General features: G+C 33.5%; 1 protein-coding gene across 8 annotated transcripts in view; it reads left to right on the top strand.

Moving 5' to 3' along the window:
* Nucleotides 1-19,502, top strand: part of LOC128214988 (tyrosine-protein kinase SRK2-like) — a 38,529-nt gene extending 19,027 nt beyond the window's left edge. For 3 of the 8 annotated variants that reach the window (XM_052921713.1, XM_052921720.1, XM_052921712.1), the window contains exons 4-12: nt 5,541-5,654; nt 6,289-6,392; nt 6,702-6,857; nt 7,176-7,340; nt 9,452-9,708; nt 12,909-13,065; nt 13,755-13,886; nt 15,167-15,381; nt 15,826-15,962. In XM_052921713.1, coding sequence (XP_052777673.1) covers nt 5,541-5,654; nt 6,289-6,392; nt 6,702-6,857; nt 7,176-7,340; nt 9,452-9,708; nt 12,909-13,065; nt 13,755-13,886; nt 15,167-15,372 — 1,291 coding nt within the window. In that variant the 3' untranslated portion in view covers nt 15,373-15,381; nt 15,826-15,962. Of the gene's footprint in view, nt 1-5,540; nt 5,655-6,288; nt 6,393-6,701; nt 6,858-7,175; nt 7,341-9,451; nt 9,709-10,271; nt 10,423-11,316; nt 11,468-11,923; nt 12,078-12,908; nt 13,066-13,754; nt 13,887-15,166; nt 15,382-15,825 lie in introns of all 8 variants that reach the window. The other 5 variants (XM_052921716.1, XM_052921718.1, XM_052921719.1 and 2 more) reach the window with 5 other exon arrangements.
* The last annotated feature ends 834 nt before the right edge of the window (nt 19,503-20,336 follow it).

Here is a 20,336-nt window from a genome sequence, read left to right as displayed (position 1 = left end):
CTCAAAATTTGCAAGAAAAGGTATTTTACAGTCAATCACCTAAATTAACAAGCACTCCCTTGCCATCTCAGAAAAAGCTTCCTTCGTTTGCATTGGATGATTACACTTTTGTGGGTAGATAATTCAGCATGTATTAACGGGAAAAGAAACCGTGCTCGTTCTGTAACTATCTTTTTTCCAATGCTCCAAGGGAGGAATTTTTTTTCTGAGATGGCAAGGGATTGCTTGTTTATTTAGGTGAATGACTGTAAAATACTTTTTCTTGCATATTTTGAGCTACGGAGTGGTTTCATTTCTCGACATGAATAGCCCCGCCTCATTTTCCCTTTAAAGACACCCATCTGAAAATATGTAAACACAATCGTTAGATTTTTGCCTTATAATACCTGGAAATACAGAATTAGAATTATGCCGACCATTTGCTATCAAGCATTAATTTATTAGACACCAAATGAACCTTAAAGTCTGCGAAGCTGTGTGGTAGTAGGTCATACTTTAAAAAGATCGAAAATGATATTAATTCAGTTAATTATTAATTTTTAGCTCCACTGGCCGAAGGCCATGGAGCTTATGTCGTCACAGATTGTCCGTCGTGAGTGTGTGCGTGCGTGCGTGTGTGCGTGCGTGCGTGCGTGCGTAAACTTTTACTTTAAACGACATCTCCTCTGAAACTGATAAGCGGATTTTGACAAAACAGGAATGTTCCTTTGGTGGTCCTTTACCAAAATTGCTCAAATGGTTCCGGTCCATTGCACAATATGGCCGCCAGAGCTAAAAATAGCAAAATCTTTAAACGACATCTCCTCTGAAACGGTTCGGCAGATTTTGATGAAACTTGACAGTAATGTTCCTTGGGTGGTCCTTTATTAAAATTGCTCAAATGGTTCTGGTCCATTGCACAATATGGCCGCCACAGCTAAAAATAGCAAAATCTTTAAACCACATCTCCTCTGAAACGGATAGGCAGATTTTGATGAAACTTGACAGAATTGTTCCTTGGGTGGTCCTTAACCAAAATTGCTCAAATGGTTCCGGTCCGCTGCACAACATGGCTGCCAGGGCAAAAAAATAGAAAAACCTTTAAAGAACATCTTCTCAGAAACCGATGATCAGATTTTGATGAAACTTAATAGAAATGTTCCTTGGATGGTCCTTTATCAAATTTGCTTCAATGGTTTCGGTCCACTGCACAAGATGGCCCCCAGAGGTAAAAATAGAAAAACCTTTAAACGACTTCTCCTCAGAAACCGATGATCGTATTGCAATGAAACTTGACAGAAATGTTACTTGGGTAGTCCTTAACCAAAATAGCCCAAACAGTTCTGGTCTGCTGCACAACATGGGCACCAGAGCTAAGAATAGAAAAAAACGTTAAACTACATCTTCTCAGAAACCGATTATCAGATTTTGATGAAACTTTACATAAATGTTCATCGGGATGCCTTTTAACCAAAATTGCCCAAATGGTTCCGGTCCGCTGCACAACATGGCTGCGAGAGTTAAAAATAGAAAAACCTTTAAGGACTTCTCGTCCGCAGTCTTCACGAAAAACATTTTAACCTACTAGCCAGTTGGACTAGCATAATGGCATATTTTACTAGTCCGAATGACAATCTAGTAGTCCGACTATTTTGCCACATTATAAAACTGTATGCTTGAGGTAAATACCTATTTCAATTGAGCAGCTTGCAGTTTGAGTAAACATTTCTTTATTATGATGCTCATGCAGTGATAGGGAGTGACATCCTTCTGTTGGGAATAGTGCTCCTTGTTTTTCAGAACCTATGGGTACTATGTAAAAACAAAAGGCATCTTGCTTGAATAGACTGTAATAATATCAACATGGTTAGAAAAGAAATGCCATGCTTTAATAGCTTTGATTACATTTTACTACTGAATTACCTCCCTTTAATAGAAAAAAAAATAATGTCTTAATTTTTCACGTATAGCATCTTTAAATAATTTTTAAACAATAATAATTTATGAGTAAACATATAAGCATAAAGTTCTCACAAAAAGATCAATTTAAAAACCTTACATTTATACATAGGAAAGTATATATAGACTGAACATTAATTTTCGTTTAAGTGACATTCTGAAAGTTTATGAAACAGCTATTTTTAGTAACTTAAATGGCCGAAAAGTGTAAGTGAAACACCAAGTCGATTCTATCTCGTCAGTTCTTGTTCAGGTTAGATATTTGCTTCATAATCTATTCAGATTAAATGTTAACCGATGATCAGATTTTGATGAAACTTGACAGAAATGTTCCTTGGGTGGTCATTAACCAAAATTTGTTAAATGGTTCCAGTCCACTGCACACCATGGCTGCCAGAGCTAAAAAATAAAAAAAACTTTATACGACTTGTCATCGAAACCGATGACCTTTTTTCGATAAAACTTGACAGAAATGTTTGTTTGGTGCTCCTTTACTCAAATTGCCCAAATCATTTCGGTCCACTGCACAACATGGCAGCCAGAGCTATTAAGTAAAAATTTTTTTTAAATAACTTCTCCTCAAAAATTGATGATTGTATTTCTATGAAACTTGACGAAAATGTTCGTTAGGTGGTCTTTGCTTGAACCTTTTGGCCAGTGGAGCACAGGCACTGATGTGCCTCTTGTCTTGTTATGAAATTGCTACAGTTTTTTCACAATTCGTTTCCTACTATATTACTATTCGTGAGCACCACAACCTATTCATTGGCACAACAACGTTCAGAAAATCGAGCGTAGTGCAGCAAGTATAACAAATAAAGTTCTGAAATTTGTAATGCGGCAACCTTTTGTCAATAAAAAAGTCACACACATGTAAAGAAAATGCTTAAACCTAAGGTACGAGGACAATTCTCACGGATTTTCACATTGTCAACACTAACGTCTAGCAAGTTATGCAAGTTCTAGACGATCAGGTATTAAATTTATTCAGAACTTTTACCTTTAGAACAACTCATGGCCATTCCTATGTGGAACTACATTCTCCAATTTTTTAAATTTACTCGTATAAACCTATAAAAATGAAAAATAAGAAATCATACTCACTGTTTACATCCATATTCCAGTCATTGGCACTACAACGGAAGACGCATTGGAGGATTTTCAACACATAACAAAATGTTATGGCTCCAATGATTACCAGGCGTGTTATAGTAGAAAGTTATATGAAGGAACTAAATATAAAATATTAGTCTTAATGATGTATTATAAATAGGAACTTTTCTGATTTTAAAATCCTGGACTTTGAAAACTGTTATAACATCAATAAGTCATGTTGTTAAAGTACAAAGTACAGCTTAACCGCAAAGAAACACTTCTTGTACACATTGTTCTCTGTTTGAATGTAAAGCATATTACGTTGGACATTTTGGAGCGAATTTGTGGGCCCAGAAAACGTGGTTTGATGGCATGCATGTGGAATAAGAAATTTGTGTGAACTGTGATGTGAAAAATATTTGCCATATGTAGCTAACAAGATGCTAAAGTTTGTTATGGTTAGTTTTTTATTTAGGGAAGTTAAATTTGTTTTTATTATTTATAAGTTGCTTAATCACAGTCAAAACAGAGAGGGGGAAATATTATCTAATCCTTAAGATTGCTCTATTTAAGTGCAACGTAAATCATAATTGTATTTAAAAAAACAACAACAAAAACATTTTCAAGTGCCTCTTACTTATAGATAGCAGTTTAACTTTGTAAAGTGAAAATAAACGACCATATATAACCTATATAGTTCTAGTCATTCTCTATTCTTGTTCCTACTCGCATGTAAGGTTCAAGTTGGCTGTTTCTTTATTCCTTTTGACATGGCTTAACAATTTAGCATTCTTTTATCTTCTTGCTTCCACCATAATAATATCAACTGTTATTCCAATGCTTCGAATATACTAAAATTTGCAAGTTTATATATAGATTTACATCTACTGACCCTGTTATTGGGCTGTCATACAATCTATTTTTACAGATCCGTACACTCTTGCGTCATGCTATATATAATGTCATGCATTAAGCACTACTTGGTGCTGCATAGTAAAGTTTGTTGGTATGGGAGCATGTTCCTTTAAAAAACGAAATGCGCTTCTAAAAATCCTCCAACAATATATACAGTTGCTTCGCACTGAATAAAAAAAAGTCATGCTTAAACTTTAAACTTGGCCATAACTTCGTAATCATAAATGATATTCACATCATTTACTTGTGAATAATGTCCAAATGTGTAGCAAGTCACTCAACTCTGACTAAATATTTGTGCAGTTATACCCCTTATTTTACTGAAAAATCAAAACAACTGAGCTTTAGCGTTTGCTCTGAAACGCTGTTGTTTCTTAAATATTTGTTTAGATTATTCTTAAATTGTGATCAGTTATAAGAAGATACAAAGCACCAGAGTCTTTGGTAGAAACCAGTCCGGAGAATAGCAAGTTGATAAGTGTTAAGAGCCAGAGACAAGATTAACTCTTTACTCATACTTTTTATACCCCTGACAAACCAAGTTTAAAGGGGTTATATTGGAATCAACCTGTGGTTGATAAGTCTTTTGGTGGGTCAGTCTGTTGCAATTTTCCTTGTCTTTGAAAACTTCTGTATGGAATTTAATTAACTTTCATAAAATGATGAAACATAATGAGAGGAATTGCAGTACACAGGAACTATAACTCTGTTTTAGCAAATAATAAAATTATTTCCCTTATTTACTTTTTCTTGTCTGAGCATAACTTAAAAACTACTGATTGGAATTTGTTGAAATTTTATACAATGGTAAAGCACAATGAGAGAAAGTGTCGTGACCAAGGACCATAACTGTATTTAACCAATTACAGAGTTGTTGCCCATTTTTTTCTTGTCCGAATCATATATATGGACAGTTTACAATGTCAGAAATCTGAAAACTTGAACTACGCTGCAAGTAGACTGCATAGTAATTTCAATTTAGCAGTTAAACTTAATGCCTTTACTCTTGGTAATCATAATTCATTTCTGCAATAATACACTTCAATGGCATTCAATTTAGAGTAAGTAATACACAATAAAACACTTTAATTAATAAATACTGTTATTCATAATTTTACGAACTACCTCTGCTTATGTACTGGCATACATCTGAGGTTTTTTCGATGAATTGGCCGAGGAGTTCCAAATGAACTTGAAAACTACTCGATGGAATTAAAAAACACTTCATAGAACAGTAAAGAACAATGAGATGAATTGCAGTGAACAAAAACCATAATTCTATCCACTGCACTGTTATTTTTAATTCTAAATAATTAACCATTTCCTATCAGGGCAGCGATTTGGGGTATTAATTACATTCAGTAATAGCTCTAGAGATGTGTAATTTGAGATTCTGCAAAAATTTGGGAATAAAAGCCAAACAGCTAACAGCTAAGTAACGAAATAAAATTAGGAACAATGCAGACTTTCTTTATGGAAACGCTTTGCACAATTGAGATTTTTTAATATTAATATTTCCAAATTTTTTGATAAACCAGTACCAATCTTTTCTGTTTGTCTCAGTTTTGACATTTAGCTATGCCTTATTTCAGGAATGAGGACTGGTGGTACGCGCGGCATACAGATCCAAAATACAACAATCTCCAGAAGGAGGGTTATGTGCCTCGGAACTATGTGGCCTTGGAGGATACTCTCGAATCACATGAGTAAGTGTAAAGGAATTGTTGATGATATTAACTCATCATTAACTCATGGACATAGAATGATAAATTTGTACTTTTTCATTATCAAGTTTTAAATATGAGATTAATTATATTGTCTGTATAAAAAGGAGGACTGAATGGACATGCCATAAAGAAAATATATTTTTACTCAAACATATGAATGATCTTCATATTTGATGCTCACATTTAACCACTGTTTAATTAGCAGGGCTGATAAAATCTGAGGGAGATGGGGGGGGGGGGTCGTGGAAGGGGCTCAGAGTCTCCTCTGACAGACACCCAGTTTGATTCTCTTTTGAAATCCTGATCCGGTTACCCTCTGAAACCCTGATCAGATTCTCTATTAAAACCCTGTTTTGATTCTTTATTGAAACCCTGTACAGAATCTATGTTGAAACCATGTTCTGATTCTCTATTGAAAATGTGTTCCAATTTTTTCTCTCCTGAACCCTATTCTGAGTGGTTATTAAAAACATGTTCAGATTCTCTGTCAAAGCTGTGTTCTGATTTTCTATTGAAAGCCTGTTCTGATTGTATATTGAAACCCTTTTCTGATTATCGATTGAAACCATGTTCTGATTATCTTTTGAAACTGTTGTCTAATTTTCTATTGCAGCTGGTTTTTCGGACGTGTGACACGCAAGGAGGCAGAGAGAAACTTGTTGGTGAAGGACAACCCTGTTGGAGTTTTCCTTGTAAGGGAGAGCGAGACTTGTCCAGGTTGGTCGATTGTGTATATAAATTAAGTTGTATCAGATCATGTCTGTCATGAGTTCAAAACTCATTATGATATCTTATAGTAGAGGCCTGATGATAGTATCCATGCTAGTTGTTTAAACTGGAATCTCTTGGTTTATTGAGATTATAGCGAACAATTATCCACAGTTTTGTGTAGGGTTTCTTTCATGTTCTGAAACATACAGCACTCAAGCAGAATTATCACTTATGCAGCTTGTTTTCATATTGACTGTAACATAATATCATTTTTATTTAGAATGTTTGTCATTCGTATTTATTTCCCGCATTCAGGGAGCTATGTGTTGTCCATTCGAGACTATGACCAGAACAAGGCCAATCCTGAGTGTGTCAAACATTACAAGATGCGCAACATGGATGATGGTGGAGTGTATATTGCTGCTAGACGACAGTTCAAGACTATTATGGAACTTGTGGACCACTATAAAGGTAATGCATTAAAGGTCAATTCTCTGGTACCTTTCACAATTAAAGGACAGAAATACTTAATTGCAACCTCTTTCTGTTCATTGCTTCAACTTTTTTTAACCAGGTTTTAACAAAGTTCCTTTTATGATGTGTGATTTGTTAGTGTCACTAGGGAATTTTGACCCCTGGTAACACATGTGTACTGTGAAATAAAATAGACTGATACTGGTCTCAAAAATAGAAAAAGAAAAATGGCTGTTGAAAGTGGCAGACACTACACCTTTCACCAGATCTATAATTCTAGGAATTCAAATCCATCTTTATTCGTCCTCATTCCAGTGCAAGCGGATGGTCTATGTCGGTCACTGGTAGCACCATGTTCCCGAGCTGCCCCAGTCATGGTAGACTTGAGTCGAGACACTAAGGACGCGTGGGAGATTGACAGGAACTCACTCCAGCTTGCACAGAGGCTTGGGGCTGGTCAGTTCGGGGAGGTCTGGAAAGGTATAAAGAATGAACTTTACGTGGCTATTTGAAATTGTGCACGTTTATGGCACTAAACGTGAGACATTATTGGCACTCCAGGCACACTTCCCAAATCAATGTAGGTGTGTTGGGGCCAAAAACAACGACATATTTTCAATGTTTTAAATGGGGTGAGGGTAAGTTACTTTGTAATCAGGTTTTGTAACTGAAATAAGGAACAGATCTAGAGTATCATTTCATTGGCCAAATTTTGTTAAAAAATGTTTGTATGAAATTATTGAAATGGCTATGCCATAATTTACAAAAAACACAAGATATTCTTAGTGAAAATCTGATCTGAAAGGCTGAGTGTAATCCAGTGCAGTGTTGATGGTGACGAATACAATGTAGGTGTTTCTCACCAGAGAAATAGTTTCTGGCATCTATTTCGTGCTGAAGTGCTTCCTTATTGCCCCCAAGTCCTGGTTATTGTACTTACAAAACCTCTGTCACATATCTATGTCTATATCCATGCAATCAATGCTGTTTGGTGTTTTCTAATTTGAAAAACAACTGACCCGCATAGGCTTATAATGTAATAATAATAGGAATAATATATGCTATGCTGTTACTGCTCAATCTCTATTTAAGCAATATTTACAAGTAAGACCTCAAGCGAAAGAAATTGTAGCTGTGATTACAGATGATTCTTTTTTTTCCAAAAGTACTCAAGTTATCAGGGTGTTGACTCGTATGTATAGAGGCATGTGACACAGCTGTAAATTGAGGAAGTAAAATAGTTTACAATCATCCATAGGCTGAACAGAGACTAACCATTGACATAAATCATGTGAGGTGACCTTTGTCCCTACTACTGATAACGTATTCATGTTTATTTGTTGTCACATGCTTTCTTGATGAAAGAAATATTTCTGGCTAAATGGTTTAAATCCTATAATATACTGTTCTAGATATTTAGTAAGCTACATTTTAAGATGATTAAAAAGATAAATGTGAAAGTATTACAATACAATAATTTGGAACAATTTGTCTATACAACAGTCATATAATATCTTTTTGTGCCATTGTGAGAAAAATGGGGGAAAAATCATTGAAAAGTTACCATTCTAAAAAGACATTGGGCCAATTGTTCATAACTTTGTTAAAGTGAACAACATTGTTAATGACACCATTGTTATATTCCTGTATAGCTCTTTAACTTTCATTCTGCAGTATTTCTAACCGGGTTTGAGACAGCTGATTCAACTGTAAGTGTTTATTTCGGCCCAGTTTCTTTAGAGTTATGTAATTAGAGAATTTTTTTTTCAGAAAGTGTGTATATAACTATGATAGAGTCTCACATGTTTGATAAAACTCTTGAGGTTCACATGATGCTTTATTAAATAGAAATGTGTGGGATACCATCAACCACTCACTCTCTATATGCTAATGAGTTAAATAAGTGGGCAGAGCATAACGCTTTGTAAACAGTACTGGACAGTTGCCTAATTCTGAACTCTTTTTAAGTTTTAGAATGGAGAAATAACTGGACACAAATACTGAACATTTTCAAATGAAATTTCACATGAAGAAAATAAAACTTCAGTTTTTTTAAATAAATGTGATGCAATTGTTTTGGAATTAAAAATTATCAAAGTTGTTTAGTGAAAAATTGCTGATTTAACTTTAAATATATAAGCATATCATAAATTATTTCACCTTTTAAGGTTAACATTGATGTCATTAACAATGTTGTAACAAAGTTGTAAACTTAAAAGAAGCTCTGAACATTCGGCCCAATGTTTTACTACTAATAATAGCTCCTCTGATGATCAGCTGTGAATGTTAACTGTTATTTTTTGGCTTGTTTGTTTTAAAAAAGAAAAGTTGATATATTGTCATAGATTAAGTGTTGCTTAACTCATGAGTGGTGCAAGATATACAAATGAATTGTGGTACACAAATTGCTGGAGACAATATGCATATGTAAGGAACACAACTCTGGCTTTTATAATTATTGACGTATGCTCCTTCAAAATAAGAACAGACTAGTGTTGATGGTGCTCTTGTGGCAACCATTGCTTAGATAAATTACTTAAACAGCTTTTATAATAATAGTAATATTTTAAGTTAATATGATTTTCAACCAGGAATATGGAACAACACAACAGATGTTGCTATAAAAACTCTGAAGCCAGGCACAATGACAGCGGAGGCCTTCCTTGCCGAGGCCCAGATCATGAAGCAGTGTCGCCATGACAAACTTGTGCGTCTGTACGCCGTCTGCTCGAAGGAGGAGCCGATTTACATTGTGACTGAGCTCCTCAATGACAGTCTGCTCAACTACTTGCGGGAGGGAGAAGGACGATACATGAAGTTCCCAGATATGGTGGACTACGCTGGACAGGTGGGTGACTTGTTTCAACATGTGTTATAATCATTGTAAATGGGTAGTATATGATTTTTAATGAGGTTTTAATATGCATAAAATAAATATTTACTATTTCTTAATTTATTAAAATCTTTCGTCATATTCCTAAAATATATAAGTACATGACCTCTTTGATGTTTTAACACCTCATAATGCAAGATATGATGCAAGAATTCTGTTTTAAGAAATATGTTAATAGAGAAATTTGTGAAATTGCTCAAGTGTATTTTTTTTGCAGGCTATTATATGTTTGATCAACTGTTCATTGATCTTTATTTTGCTTTGTTCTCATTGCAATGTGATTTACTTTCAGCTTTTAAAGTGTATTACCTGTAAGATGATACATTGAAAGTTATAATGTTGTTCCTTTTTAATTCACAAAATTCCTACTCGAGGTTTGCAGAGGATGTGTAAGACAACAGAAATCTCAATCCTAATCGGAAAGAAAACAAATATCGTTACTCTACCAGTGCTACAATTGCAATAAGTAAATTGTACGTCAACTTCAGACCAGTCCTTAATTGTTAGTTTGATTACAGATTGCTAATGGGATGGCGTATTTGGAAAGAGAGAAATTAATTCACAGGGATTTAGCTGCAAGAAATGTTCTCGTAGGGAACAACAACATTGTCAAAGTTGCTGACTTTGGTCTCGCTCGACTTATTGTGGATGACGAATACAATTCGCGGGGTAGTGAATCTCGTGTAGATGTTGCCCTGTATTACCTATAAAATTGTGGGCCAATAACTCCCAGATATAACATATGCACATGTATTTACCCAGCAGTAATTTTATTATATTGTTAGATGCAGTATAATATATAGTGTTGTGTTTGCCTTTAATTGCTTCATTAGGATATTTCACACTGACCTGTGTACATGTTTATTATAGCATGGCTTTACAACTGTTGTCTTAGCTTTACATGTAATTTCCCATAACTTGGCAAAGTCTCGTTGAATTGATTCCAAATCAATGTATTTCTTTGATATCACCTAGACTTAATACCATGTGAATTTTCTTGGCAAAGAAAGTTTTACAACACAAATTTAATATCAGTAATTATGAATATTAAGGATATAGCCAATTTGTTTTGTCATCGTAAAGTCTTCTGTTACAGTATTGTGCTAGTCCATCAAACAAAAACCCACATGATAACTTAAGTGTTTCTGATAGTTTAAGTTATAAGAATTATAACCATCTTCAGTTGAGATAGGATGTCAAAATAACAATGTAAAATCTTTAATTTCTCATAGACACAGATGCAGGAAATTGTCAACATGAATATTATAATATTATATATTAATATTGTTAAATGAAACAAATAGTCAAACTTGATAGTGCATTTCTTAACAAGCATGAGTTAGAATGGGGAGAAAGCATGAAGAAGACTTCATGATAATGCACCAAAATTTAGTTTCTTTCAATAGATGTGGATGAAGACGAACATAGGCCATATTGCATTAGGTTGAGGTTTAGCGCTGTCACAGAAATTTCTATGTTTGAATTTTGCTCATTATTATAATGGTAATTTGGGTCGTATCAGGTGTTCAGTGAATTATCAAGTGCAGTGAAATCAACTTGCAGGTTGCGTCAGGCATGGCATACTTGGAGAAACAAAAGCTGATCCACAGGGATCTGGCAGCCAGAAATGTCCTTGTTGGGGCGAATAATGTTGCAAAGGTGGCCGACTTTGGTCTAGCCCGTGTCATTGAAGATACTGAATATACCTCTCATGGTAAATCAAGTCCACTTACACAAAATGCTTGGTGGATGCGCCATTTGCACCATACTTATGCTGTTTAGCACCATCAGTTGGCCTTGTTCCTCATTTTCACACATTTGACTTTTTTACATTTTCCTTTTATTTTCAAAGCCTGAATGGATTTCAAGCTGTTGTGTTTTTTCCTTCATCAATAAATTCCATTTTTTAATGTTTATGCCAGGGAAAGCTTGAGTTAATTGCTAACAGCTTTCATTTAGAAAAAAACAAATTATTGGTTGTAGTGTATGTAATAGCTTGTAGTAAATGCATTTGCTTCCTTAGATCCAAGATTATCCAATTTCTTTCAGAGCAGTGAAAATCAGGAACAATTAAATTGCCTATCACAACAGAAAGCATATCTAAAAGCTTAAAAATCCTTTGGATAATTGGGTTTTATGTTAATTGCCGCATCAACTTGACACCTTTCAGATTGCTGCAGGAATGTCTTATCTGGAAAGGGAAAAGCTTATCCATAGAGATTTAGCAGCAAGGAATGTCCTTGTTGGGAATAATAATATTTGCAAAGTTGCTGACTTTGGTCTTGCCCGGATAATTGAGGATGACGAATACAATCCTAAACATGGTACCACTATCTCTCTCAAGTGTCCAGACAGACATATATTTTATCTATCCCTTCTGTGTGTGTGTAGCTAGTCATATATAAATGTAGTGGCATAGGAAGATGAATTTGTATGCTGTCATTTTATGGCAATTTTATAAGCTGACTAATAAATGAACAAGAAGGTTTTGGGCAGTTGAGTTACCTTCAGAGTTTGGTCAAGTAAAGATGTCAAAAAAGTTAATGTCCTGTTAAATGAAATGGCTAAGTTTAAATTACTCCCACTACATGCAGGAGATACAATGAAGTTTTAGCTGCACTGCTTTCACTAACATCATGTTTTCTATAACGCTTTTTATACTCAAGTGAACTAATTCATATGTTATATGTAACACCCGTAGATGGCAAGGAAAAATATGAAGTTGATTTAATCCCTACTTCCAGGCTACATGTACTGAAATATGAATGCACAATTTACATAATGGGAGAGACTACTTGAAATATTATTTCTTGCCAAAGTAGATGCTTGTGTTGTGAATTCCCAAACTTCACCTTTATTAAAACTTGGACCAGCAATAGTTATGCTGAAAATAATTGAATGAATGATTGTCTATATGTATTGTAATTATCATTAAGGATCTAACACATTTAAAAAAAAATGTGGAGGTAAAGCTTAAGGAGAGTTTAGGGAATTCACACCATTTTTGTTTGTTTGTTTTTGCTAGAAACTTATGGGCAGCATACCTAACAGAACCAGTCATAAGTTTATCAACAAATAGTCCAGTTCTGGAAGTCACTGGTCAACAATGATTAAGTTCCAATAAGAAACATTTCTTTTAATTTCCTACTTTCTAGGTGGCCAGTGGCATGGCATATCTAGAGAAAAACAAGCTTATTCATAGAGATTTGGCAGCCCGAAATGTTCTTATCGGTGATAACAGTATAGTAAAAGTTGCCGATTTTGGGCTTGCCAAAATTATTGAAGATGATGAGTACACACCTTCGTCTGCTGGTAAATAGAAGTGCATGTTCAAAAACTGTTGTTTGTAGCCTTCCCTTGAATGTCACCTGGAATCTGATAAACTTTCTGTTGTTGGCCTTTCTTTGGTTTCATCTTTTTCAACTTATTTCCTAAATAGTATGGTAAACTTTTGATTCCTGTTAGAAACTTAATAACAAATGTATAAATTTAACTGCTTTCTGCATGGGCTATGCTCGGTTACATACATGTATTATTACAGACAACAACAAATTCAACTTTGTTCTTATTAACTTCTTTCAACTTCAACATCGATTTCAGTTAATTCTTTAGTATTGATTCCAGTTGTGGATATCTATTGCTCAATTTTGTATCATTCTATCTCTTTAATTTAACTTTTAATTTTTTGAAGAATTTTATTTATTATGTTGATTTTAAAGGGCACTAGTAGTCCGTAGTTCTCTGAAAAGTAAGCCATTTCCTGAAACTGCACTTTTTGTATTTCTTTTAATTTAGAACTATGAAATTTTAAGAAAATCTTGCTTTTTGTAGCTTCAATGTGCAAGCTTTGCATTCCAAAGAAATTAAATACTGGTTACATTTAAAAAGTTGATACTGTAAATGCTGAATGGTAAAACTTTACAACAATTTTTAGTAATATATCAAGAATGAACTAGACACATGTTAAATATGAGTCTAATCACAGCATTTTCACTGTGCAGGAGCCAAGTTCCCGATCAAGTGGACAGCCCCAGAGGCTGCGATGTACATGCGCTTCACGATAAAGTCTGACGTGTGGTCATACGGCATTCTGCTCACAGAAGTCACAACACATGGACAAGTGCCATACCCAGGTAAAACAACGTTATCAAGATGTGATAAAAATGAAAGAAGTTACGAAGTGATGGTAACACTTTGTTATACAATAGTTTTTGTAGGTATTGTTCAGAACTTTGTTAAAGTTAACAGCACTGTTGTTAACTTTAAAATGTGATTTTGTTTGCAACATGTTCTTATATTTAGATTAAAAACGAACAGGTGGAACAGGGAGTCCAAACAGTGTTAGGAATACTGCAAACCAGAAATGTGACCATTTTAGAGGAATAAAGTTTTGAAAGTTAACAAAGATGATGTTCACAATATTTTTAACTTTAACAAGGTTGTGAGCAATCAGTCCATTTCCTCTTCTTAATATGTTACTGCCTAAAGCCTAAATCAAAATCCAGCAAAACAAATTCTGTTTCGTATTAGGCTTGTATCACAAATCAAAATGAAAGGTTTGATAATAAATTTTTGCCAGTAATCAGTCATGCACTTTGTTAAAAAACAAAAACATTTTTGGCTATGTTGTTTATTTTGCATCTAATGTTACTCGCATGCAAATGTGCACACTGTTAGGTATGCCTCTGTTACAATACCCTGATTGATCAGACTGGGTCAGAAGTATTTGAAAGGTCATTGAATAGATGTAATTTTGATTAAGATATTTGACATAAAACTATTTTTTTCTGAAATAATTTCTTGATTTGCTTTTATTGTCGGCTTTGGAAGCCCATTAATAATTGCTTGCTTATTTGTAATAGCTTTGGCTCGGTCTGTGTGCAAAGGTTAAAACCTTGGTTACATCCTTTCAAGATATTCACATGGAAATTGGTACACATGTTGCTAGAGGCAATAAACACTTGTGTTGCAAAGACCATAAGTTTGACTCTAGTAATTATAGAGTTATGGCCCTTCCAACTGAAATAAAAATCACTGGTATCGGCTTGTGGTGCCCTTGTTTCAGTAAGCAATAGGCAAAGAATGAACACTTAATAACATAGTGTATAAAGAAACTTTTCCGGCATGGTAATCTCTGTCATTTTTACTTTATGTGCCTGATTTATGTTAAACTTCCTTTTTCACAATTTCTATTTTCATTGCTTCCTTAAGCAATATTTTGAATCTTTTGTTTTCCTGTCTTACTCTGCCATATATGTTTTGGTGAAAAATATATATACAGCTTTTGATCCGATGTACATGTCATGCTAATTGTTTCCTTGGATGGACCAATTCAACAACACTTGCATATCACTAATCTATATGTAGCCTGTATGCATAATACATGCATGCCCTTTTCCTGTGATTTTTCCAGGAATGACAAACAGAGAAGTTCTCAACCAGGTAGAAAGTGGTTATCGAATGCCAAGATCCACAAAATGTTCTGATGCCATGTATGAAATCATGGTCAAGTGCTGGGATAAACGGCCGGAGGAGAGACCTACCTTTGAATTCCTCTTTAATTTCTTTGATGACTATTTCATTGCAACTGAACCTAACTACCAGGAAAATGACCCCTAGAATATTTAGGTACTCATAATATACTTTCTTTTGAACTGACATTCACTATGGTAATGTATAAGAAATCTAATGATAAATGGTGAACACTCATTCTTCATTTTCTTATTTGTGTTTTCGAATACGCAGGGGATGCATTGCCCTATTTTCTGTTTAACCTAATGCTTTTCTGTCTTTAAATATGCATGGCCTGTGAAAAATATTATCCTTTTCTCTAATGCCCAGCTTTTGTGAACTGATTTCAATGTCTATGCAAAAACAACAACAAAATGTATGCAATGACTCATCTGAAGTGTTGTCATGGCTAAATTAAACTGTTTTACGAAAAATAATACTTTTACACAGAGAGAAGCTTTTTACAGTACAGTGCTTTTCCTAGTCCTGAAAAAAACGAAGATTTTCTGAAAGTAAACTATTTAAGCAAAGATTTACAAGAATTACCCCATCTCTGTTCAGGCATGAGCAACCGAGAAGTTCTAGAGCAGATTCCCAGAGGATACCGCATGCCTAAACCGCTGAAATGTTCCGACGCCATGTATGAAATAATGATCAAGTGCTGGGATAAACGTGAGGAAAACCGACCAACTTTTGAATTCCTGGAGTGCTTCTTCGATGACTACTTTGTCAATACAGAACCAAAATATAAGGAATCTGAATAATAATCAGAAATGTGACTGACATTGTTGCACACAATTTGAACAATTATAATTAGATTTATGTAGCATGTTACTATTTAATATTAATTTGGTTCAGAGCAGTATTTTATAGCAGGCTATTTTGACCATGCTACTCAATGCAAGAGTAGTTTCTCTTGCTTTACTTTGAAGTGAGAACATTGCGGTAATGTTTATTATATTTATTTGTACTAATTTTGTTTTCAATAGATCAATGTGCCATGAAACAAATATATTATCATTACATTTCATGTTTAACATAGTAAAGTTTGAACTCATGTAAATACACATGTTGTATTAAAGTTGAAGCTTATTGTTTGTAGGGTTTTAGCCAGATTTGAAAAGGGGCCGGATGCTAAGGGTTAAAATGGCACTTTATTACAAAACTGTAAAATAAGCTTTAAAATGAAGTAAAGGAATATTTGATTATCGAAAGTATTTAGTTCTAAAATGGCTCAAGGGTACACCTGCTGGTCTCCATGAGGGCAGAGGGATGCTACCAAAAAGGACAGGGTGCAGCTCCCTCCCATAACTCCTAAATGGACTCGGTGCAGCTCCTATAGCTCATGACAGGACAGGGTACTGCACCCTCCTATACGCCATTAAGCTAAAACCCTACACTCATAAGGATTAATCTGTCCAGAAACTGTCTAAGAAATAGATAGTAATGTAAACAAGATAATCATGCTGTTTGACAGCAGTTTTATGTTTGATTTTGGATTTACTGATAAGCAGTTATTGGTATACAGGTTTTCAAAGTCTTGTAGGTGCTGTATGCTAAGGATCTTACAATGTACTTTTTCACTGGATATTTCTCTTTCACAAAGTACCCATTACAACATGCAAGTGTTCATTCATATATTGTTGCATTTCTCTGTTATTGATGCATTCCATGTTTTCAATTGTACATATAGATATACCGTTTTCTTTTTATATATTTTATACAAATCCATGTACATAAGTATTGTTTTGAAAGAGTTTATTTTAGAAACTTAAACATATATTATATTATAGAGCTATTTGTTTGTTGATGTGTATATATAATTATGTACAATGTAACAGTTACTATGTGTGCTATTCAAGACAGTACATGACTATGCATGTTTTCTAAACTGTGATTAATTTTCTTATCTCATTATATGTATGAATTTTTATATGTGTGGTTATGAGTTTAAAAACAGATTTATTTAAACTGGACATTCAAGTATATAAATAGTTTTTACCGAATGCGAATGGATTATAAGACGCTCATAGCAAATATATTATGGTTCCATATTTAGTACTAGTATTGAAAGCCTCGTAAACAAGTACCAGACAACTATCTCTTTTTGCTCCTCCTCAACACAAAGTACCTTTGGACACAAGATTTGTTTCTTGTGGTGTATTGAGATTTAAAAGGAAAAAAAACATAACAATAGCAGATACCCGCTTTACAGTATATTCTGAATGTGTAAATGAATGATTCTAGGACACCAAGGGCCGTGATTACATAGAGCCTCCAGTCCAATTCTAGACTCAAACTCACAGAAGAACTTTAAATTAAAGAATTTTTTATTTTTTTTATTCGTTTTATAAAGATAAATGTAAACAATTGTGTAATTTTGCATAGTAATACAATTGAGCTATTTTCACAATCAACACTCGACTAGAAGAAAAGATGCTTTGAAATGAAGATGTGCAGTTTTGCTGTTTGAGTCTCAAGTTTTGTTAACAATTTTACAGGCAGGACCTTGCTGTAGTCAGAATATTGATTGATATAATATATATGCATTTTGTGGTACAGTAGTTAACATATAATGTCTGCGGAACTGTATTGTATCTTGATATCTGATTTAAAAAGTTTACAACATTATTATTTCTTGATTTGATATAACAAGCTATTGCTGTGTATGAGACAATCATCAAAAATATGTATGTATAATTGTATATTCAAAATAATATGTCCATTAAAGCACTAAAGCAGTTAAAAAATCTTAAATTTAGTGTTTAATTTTGCTTTCTAAGACTATAAGCTGGTGAAGCAAAAGTAAATCCAACTTTTTTAGTGTTAGTGTGAATGTCTCTATATTTCCCATTGCACATGATAACCTGCTATACAACCAAATTAATAAACCCAAATATAATGGTAAAGTAGGCTAACTTAACTCGAAAACACTGTCTGATCAAATACCATCATGTTACGATATGTATGTAGTGATGTTATTCAAAACCAATATATCTTTGAAAAAAAAATCCAAATGTTTTGTTCCCCTTTGTATCCGACAGAATCCATCACAATAAATAGATCAGTGTTAGTCTGGCAAGCCCATTGGTGGAGGAGACATGAGTGCAAACACTTATACAATAAGGTTTTTACGTGCAGTCTTTTCTGGGTTGTTATAAGGAAATGAATGTTTTGCATTGCTGATGGCGAAAATGAGATCACTTAATAATCTACCACAACTTTAGTACAAGCTTAAGCAGCTTACTTAGTGTATTATTTTGACATTTTCGGTAATGTCACGTTTTGGGCTTTTCATGATAAATGATTGCAAAATAAATTGAAACATTTGTAAAGAAAACAGAACTCATTTTCTGTGTGAAATTGATTGATATTTGTTAACTTGTGATAATACTTTAGCTATCTTCAGACAATATATTAAGTTTGCTAGAAAATCTATATTTATATTCTAAGTAATCAGTCCAAATTAACTAAATGCAAGTCATGTGATGGGAAAATAGGGTACTATTTTTTCTTTCACATTCTGTATATCCAAAGTTTGTGTTAATAAAATATGATTATCAATTATTTTATAACAAAATTAGCTGAAATTGGTCAAACCAGTTCTTTGATTTCACAGTTTTAAACATAAAAGTTTCCTCAAAAGTTTCAATGAAATTCACTGTAACAAAGCTTTCAGAATATCTATGTCAAGATTTTTGACAATATTTGACAATAAGTAATCAATTTTTATTCAAAAGAAAAAAAATCTAGCTAATTTTGATACCTAATATTTGCCAAAAAAAATCTGTATGTTCATTTTAGCAAGATTCTAAAATATGTAGTTTATACAAATTTCATATAAAAAAGAATAATATTATTTAGAGAAATTTAGAAGTAACCTTGGTTCTACAGTGTGTGAAACCCTTACTTATTCTGTTAAATTAATAGTTGATTAAGCTTTTATGTAATTCTTGTGTCTCATGTTATTCATGAATTCAACCATTTTTTTTCATTCCAATTAACAGCTGTGTGTTATTGTTGAAGTGATAACTTAACCTGTATTATTTCAATATGAACATGTGTAATGACAATTTCATCCCCTTAAATCTTGCATATGTAGAAAAGATTATGTTCAAGAGATATGCATGAACCAAGTCATATAAAATTTCAGTATTCATTACTTCATTAACTAACATTTCTTAACTCTGTAAACAAATATATAATGTTTCTGTTGTAAATAAATCTGAACACTAAAACAGTGTCTGTTGATTTTATGTCTCCAGAAGGAATTGTTTACCCTTAATTTGAAATGTTGGTTGGAGAATAACTTGAAATTACTGATGGGATTTTAATAAAACATCAGACACATAATTACATACTTTAATGTCCTCACTAATGTTATGAAGAGCAAAACTAGCAGTTTATAAGTTTACATCATGACAGTATGCAATTAAATTTGTTTATAAACAACATTCATAGTATATAATTAAAGTTCAAGTACATGATATATTTAAATTAAAGTTTTACATAACCAGGCCTATGTCTTTTTCATATTGCTTTATTAATAATAACTTAACTACAAATGTAACCATAAAGCACAATTTTTAGACCAATATCATATCATATATACAAACTTTAAGACAATATCCACATTGCATACGTTTTCTAGATACAAAAAGGAAATATCTGGGTCGATTGGATTAACGTATATATTATCTTTTATATTTTCTACAGATTTACAGATAAAAATATATACAAATAGTCACAATGATATATCAGTAATAATATGCCAGCGTGTCTAGGTTGATAAAATTTCCCCAAAATCTAAGAGAACAAGCTGCAAATGAGGTTCATAACCTTAAACATAATCAAACAATTGATTAGTAATGCAGTACACTACATTTACCAAGCAATGTTCATATTTATATATATTACGTTTAAACCAGCTTGTAAGGAAAACTCAGAATATAACCCACACAGTATGGTCATGTAAGGGAGTGTATGAGACTGATGACTATTATGTCTATATTGCCATTGGTACCACTCACTGAAATCTGGGCTGCTGCTGTTGTCATAGACCTCCACGCTGC

The sequence above is a fragment of the Mya arenaria genome, chromosome 13 (assembly GCF_026914265.1).
Source record: "Mya arenaria isolate MELC-2E11 chromosome 13, ASM2691426v1".
NCBI classification, from domain to species: Eukaryota; Metazoa; Mollusca; class Bivalvia; order Myida; family Myidae; genus Mya; species Mya arenaria.
The sequence above is the reverse complement of the archived record's forward strand: the minus strand, read 5'-3'. Positions and strand labels throughout refer to the sequence as shown.